Raw genomic sequence first — 6,451 nt, 5'->3', positions numbered from 1 at the left:
GCTTTGCATGTCCAACACGTGATCTGGCCTTCTTGGGAGCTGGAGCTGGTGAGAATCTGTCCTTATATATAATTGAATAGTGGGTGCCAAGGTTCTAATTCTAAAATGCACTCCCTTAGTGTATGGCTGATGGCACTGCTCCTCAGCATATATCGCCACCAATCAGAAGGCAAAGCCCGGGTCCCGCCCACACCACAACTGCTGCGACAACCTGGTCTTTTGCATATGGAAGCTGATTGGACTTCAGTCCATTCCACACCTCAAACTCCCCCCCCCCGCAAGGCAGTTGGGATTTTCAGTTGCATAACATACCTCATAGGGGAGAGGAGAATGGGTAACAATGGTTACCACTCTCCAGGTGAGGGCTACAGATAACTCAAACATACAAATGCTCTTCAGGTAGCAGAGATCAGTCCCTCTGGAGAAAACAGTGGACTCCGTCATTAAACCCTGCTGAGGTCGCCACAGGAAACTGACACTGTTTGCCCAAAGCCAGAGCACTCTCCCAGAGCCTCTTTCTAGATCCCGTTGTATTTATTTCCGCAACGGGCATTATTTCTAATTTACTTTAAGATGTTTTACATTCTAAAGAAATAAAACTGCACTGACTGAAAAAAGGAAGGCAAGAAAGCAAATGGTGGGAATGTTCAATGTAGAGATGTAAAATTTCTGGAACTTGTGAAGCAATGGGAATCTTTTCTGTTTTTTTCTGGTAAAAAAACAGAAATTTTGGGGAAAATTGAAATGTATGCAATACTACTGTCCTATTGAGAGTCAGTTTGATGTAGTGGTTAGGAGCGTGGACTCTAATCTGGGAGAACTGAGTTTGATTCCCCACTCCTCCACATGCAGCTGCCTGGGTGACCTTGGGGTCAGTCACGGTTCTCTCAGAGTTGTTCTCTCACGAGCAGTTCTCTCAGAGCTCTCTAAGGCCCACCTACCTCACAGGGTGCAATGCTCCCTCTAAGCTGTGGAGTCTTGTGAGCCCACCTTGTCTTTAAAATCATTTCACTCAAAGAAAAAATATTTCATAGGAGTTATTTTCAGTATTCTCCAAATTTCCAATTTTTCCATTAGAAAAATGGAAGAAAAAAGTGCTCAAGGGATAAAAAATTCTCCAAATTTTCCCATTTTTTCCAGGTCTTCACATTTTTATTTCCATGCTGTATTATATGTTTCTCTCTATACAGGTGCAGAGTTAAGGGAAGCAGGATTCCCTGTAAAGGATCATTTGTATTTCATCTCCCATCAGTCCTTGGCTAGGCACACTTCCTGTAAGGGATCATTTGTATCTCCCATCAGTCCTTGGCTAGGCACACAATAAACCAAGCATAACACGGTAAGGATCAAAGCTTTTTTCTTTTTAATGGCCAAAGGAATCCAGATACTACCAGATAGTACGAATAGTAATTACTGTTAGACCTGCACTGCTCATCCCACTAAAATTTAGATGCTTGTGGATATGCACAATTTATACTTGAAATTTCATCAAATTAATGAAGCCAAATAATTTCAGTGCACTTGGTCTTTCAAATATAAATTTAAAAAATACTACTACTACTACTACTAAAATCTCCAACTCCACTAAGAAACTGTAAGCACTTGTGAAAAATATTCAGTAGTACATCAGGTAGTCAGTGATTAAATGCTTTTCATGCAACATCTGGTAATGTGTGTTTATAGGCAAAGGATAGAATACTATTTTGTTTAGAAGTGGTAAATATTTTTGAAACCTGTAGTGCCCTCCAATTCAGAGAGGAAATGAAATATGATGAACTAAAACTACATTTATGTGCTCAGATTTGGTCACAGATACAAAGGGATTGCCTGGAGAGTTGATTTAATGACCAGCAGTTCTTAGACGGTATGGCTTTTGCACTAGAATAGCAAGAGAATGCAATGTTTGGATTACTAATATCTCATTTTTCACAATTTAAACACAAAGTAGCCAAGATTATTTCAAACATTTTAATGTAGATTTGTAGGAAGACATAATCTGAAAACTAAAATTATGTAAAACATTTTGCAATAATTAAAATTTCAATGAAATTATTTTTATTATAGAATTAACATAGCCAAGTTTAATGTGATTTAATAATGTAAACACGTCACTGCAAAAATTACTTAGTGATCATTATCACATTAATAGCAATTAAGCAAGTGTCACTTTTTGTCCTGGATTGAAAATTGCTCCAGTGGGCCCCTTCCTCTTTGGATTCTGAAAGTGGTCGTAGCTAAAAAAAATTAATTGTAGCATATTAATACTAGGTATCTTTACAGTTAATTAATCAGCAACAAAACTGTTATGAAAACCAGAAATAGTGTGGGCATCTTAAACTTATTAGGGCATACACATACAACAACAATATATCCTTCAACTGTATGCCTCCTCCATTCAATAAAAATCAGGGCTGATTACCATAAACAGACAAGTTGAATATAAACAACATTAAGAATAAAATCCAAATCAAAGCCCTCTACAACCTTTTCTAAAGCCATAAATCACTGAACTCCTAAGAAATTTCAGAAAGGAAGGAGCATTTTGCAAAGTGGTAAAAACTGGCAAGCTTGGGCTGAATAAGGAATGCCTTGAAAACAGCAATGGCTGGTCAAGTGGTAATAAATGGCTGCCATTGGTGAACAGTGACTGAAATAGAAGGGGATTCCTGAAATGGAAGGGGACACACACAGAGGTTGTTTAGCAAAAGGACAACAGCTCCCCACATGGGAACAACCCAATAATGTTATCAGCTCGTATGAGTACTGCTGGCTAGCCTGTAGCTGTGCACCTGCACTGTGCTGATCCAAACACACCCTTTTTCCAAATCTGCTGCACAATGCCCACCAGTAATAATGTGGGGATCTCATCCCCTAAAGCGCTGTTCAGCAATAATATCCATTAACGATACACTGCCTCATCACTGCACATGAGAATTTATTTTTAAAAATGTTCTCTTAAGCTTTGACTCTTGAGTACATACCTTCACCTTTCTCATGCCACTGAGTAGCTGTTTATCTTTCTGACACATAAATGCCTTCTTTTGTTTCTGCTACAACACATTAAAATAGCTACTTTTCCAAAACATGCAAGGACAAATTTTCAGAATACATTGTGGGTATTATTTCCTTTATAAAGATACACTTACAGTTCAGCAAAATGATTCCAGTCATCCTGACTAATAGATGGCTTTGTGTTTCCAAGTGCCATCATTAGGTGACACTGAGTAATATTTAGAGTGTTCTTGATTGACACAGATTGACTTGAAGTGACCTCCTCCTAAAAACAACATGTAGATATTACTAAGAAACAGGAATTTAAATACAGTATTTTAAGCATATTTAAACAAGCCATGTTACAAATAAAAAGAATTTTCTGATTATGCACTTGTTATCTAAAATATTGTAACATTGCACATATTGTAACTGCAAAAGAAGCACAGTCTAACAAAGAAGCTCTGTCACCACACACTAAAGATTTATGAAAAGCAATTGTATACATGAAAAAAGAAATTAAATTAGTCCATACTCCATTTCTGTTCCTGTAGTTGGCCTTGATAGCACTGATTTCAGCCCTGAGTTGTTCTATTTGTTCTTGATTAAGTTCTTGGTAACCTTCCTGTAAGGCTGTTCTTAACACTAGAGGTTGAGATGACACTAAATCCTTCAAAGACAGGCTGGTCAAATCCTGATTTATGGAATTTGGTCCAGAGAAACACTGAGAACTCTACAGCAACCAAAGCAAGGAAAAAAGATGTAATAATGATTCAAGGGAGCAACACTGTAATTATAGCAAATATTTCAATAAGAATCCTCAAACCAACAGATACATTATCAATGAGACAATCATTAGGAAGCACTTCATCAATTAGGCAAGTTATTTGTATAATGAAAAAGTTTAAATACGAACAAAATGTTTCATTAAAAAAAATATTCTGTATTTAAGGGGACTCTGCGTTAACCTGTTCTGAGATGGGAGAAGGGTGGGGAACAGGAAGTAAGCACAATGAGGGGTAAAGACAGATAAGACTGAAGGATGAACTGATGACTTTCTTGTTGGGAAATGATGCAGCTGAGGAGGGGCTATGGATCAATGACAGAGCATGGGCTTTTACAATCAGATGGTGCCGGAGCTCATTCTGTGGCCTCTCCAGTTACAGGATGTCAGGTGCAAGTTGTTGGGAAAGACCTTTCTCTGCCTGAAACTCTAGAGAGCTGTGGTCAGTCAAAATGGCCAATTCTGAGCTAGATGGACCAGTGGTCTGACTCATAACAAAACAACTTCACATGCTCAGCTGTACATAAGTTATGGATGCCTCTTTCAATAACAGTCTTTGTACCTCTAAAGTACGTAACTCCTGTTTGTGTACGTTTCCAAAAATGAGACAAATGATATTTTTTCAGTTAAACCTACATTTGTTCTTTTTTTGTTCTTCTAGAAGGGAAGTCATACGGAAGAACATAGGTAGGAGTGACCCAGAGTATGAAACAGACAGCCCATAAACAATTTCCTTAACCAGACTTTAACATCTATCGATTGATACTAACACTGAAGCGCTTAAACTTAACTAGAAATAAAAGTTTTCTTCTGACCATACAATATCAGTGAAGGGAAAGAAGCTGGTTACCATTTCTGATGGAGTTCCATTGCCAAGCTCTGATTCATAAGAGCTTCCAAAATAAAGACGATATATGTTGGACCTTGGATCTTCAGGAAGCAACTCAGACATTTCAAGGGAGACCAGAGATTGTTCCATCCCTCCTTCTCCATCTCCAGCAGAATCATCTGATCCGCTGCTGTGGTTTAAGAAAACCATTGAAGACAGACTGAGATCACTGTCTGAACTAGAACCTATGTCCTAGATGAAAATAACAAAATTACAAACGGTAACTATTATTACATGTACATTTCTAATAACTTCAAATCAAATATATAATGGCTTGGATCCAGTGATGTGTCAGCAAAAGAAAGGGCTTATCCCATCACACACACACCCCTACCACGCAGCAGTTCCTTTTGACTTCCTGGTATCACAGACCTCTGTCTGTTAAAAGGTCTGACAATTTGCTTTAGGTTTCAAATCTGCGAACAATGTACATGTTTTACTTTCTCAGCTATGTTCTCACTGCTGGGGATGGACAGACGCCCAGAAAAATCTCTGAACAGGTTGATCTAATAGTTCATAGTTTTGGTATGTATATTTCTATGGGAAATTTACTGTTTTACACCTTTGTTGTGAGCTGCCCTGAGCCCATCATAGGATAGAGCGGGATATAAATGCAATAAATAAATAAACAAATTTCTTCTAAGCTCAGAGGAGCACTTACCTCATACCATCAGAAGTGATAAACTGGAATGTTTTGGTATGGTCATGTGGGTTTCACATAACTGGGCCTACATAAGATAGCCATACCCAAAACACCCCTGAATCTCTCAGATGTGGCTGCATGAGACTATCTAATATTTTTAAAAGCACTTTTGGTGAGAATCTCAGAAATTTATTTTAAGATTAAGATTAAAGATTAAAGGGATGATACGTATGTCTTTCTGTTTCTGATTCTATTTAAATTTGCAAGTATTTTTGTATTGCGATTCTTTCATGTTTACTCATTTCAAGAATGATTAGAGTGACTTTAAATAAAAAATCATAAGATAAACGTAAGTGATCTTTGACAGATACAAGGTTTTCACTTGACACCTGGAATAAATAAACTTCAGACCTTGTCAGTCAAAGGGCTGTTAACCTGTAGAGACTAGGTATTGAAGAGAACAGCCTTCTTAATATAGTTCTGTGATTTAGTGTGATTTAGTGTTGCTTTGGGACATGGAAAGAAGCACTCTGTTTCCACACCAACTGTTTCCACACCAACTGTTACACAGTTTCCACACCAACTGTTACACAGAGGTAGAGGGTGGGGAGGGTGTTGCCAGGAATGGCTAATTAGAGTCAAGATGCATAAATAACTGAACAATAGCTAAAATTGATTAAGGCAACTGGTAAAACCTGGGAAAACAGCAAATTAGCATACAGCATAATAAAAGAGTTTACAAAAATATGCAAGAACTGAATGACATTAGCATGTATAGGAGAAGAAACCGATATCTCTGTTAATAGGAGATAAGCAAAACAGTGTATAAGGAAACTCCATACATTTCAACATACTCACCTGGGGCAAGGCTGAGCCCAAACTGGCATGTACTACCTCTAACTGGGCATTGTACAGTAAAGCTTTTAGGTCTGCTCCCGTGAAATACTCTGTTTTTGCTGCCAAATGGTGAAGATCGACATCATGCGCCAGAGGCAGACAGTGGCTCAGTGCTTTTAAAATTTCAAATCTGGAAGCCTAAGAAATTTTTTTAAAAATTACTAAAATATGGATTTTTTGCTTTTATGTATATGCTGAGAATCAAAACCTTGTATTTCCCCATTAGGCTCAACTGATCTAGGGAAAG

General features: G+C 37.9%; 1 protein-coding gene across 1 annotated transcript in view; it reads right to left on the bottom strand.

Moving 5' to 3' along the window:
• Window positions 1-2,097: 2,097 nt before the first annotated feature.
• PEX1 (peroxisomal biogenesis factor 1) overlaps window positions 2,098-6,451 on the bottom strand; it is a gene marked incomplete at its 5' end in the record, with an annotated part of 18,640 nt that continues 14,286 nt past the window's right edge. The window contains 5 exons of the mRNA XM_015408628.1: window positions 2,098-2,234; window positions 3,147-3,277; window positions 3,527-3,724; window positions 4,626-4,856; window positions 6,166-6,342. Coding sequence (XP_015264114.1) covers window positions 2,153-2,234; window positions 3,147-3,277; window positions 3,527-3,724; window positions 4,626-4,856; window positions 6,166-6,342 — 819 coding nt within the window. The remainder of the gene's footprint in view (window positions 2,235-3,146; window positions 3,278-3,526; window positions 3,725-4,625; window positions 4,857-6,165; window positions 6,343-6,451) is intronic.

The sequence above is a fragment of the Gekko japonicus genome, unplaced genomic scaffold (genome assembly GCF_001447785.1).
Source record: "Gekko japonicus isolate JY-2015 unplaced genomic scaffold, Gekko_japonicus_V1.1 scaffold1868, whole genome shotgun sequence".
Taxonomy (NCBI): Eukaryota; Metazoa; Chordata; class Lepidosauria; order Squamata; family Gekkonidae; genus Gekko; species Gekko japonicus.
The sequence above is the reverse complement of the archived record's forward strand: the minus strand, read 5'-3'. Positions and strand labels throughout refer to the sequence as shown.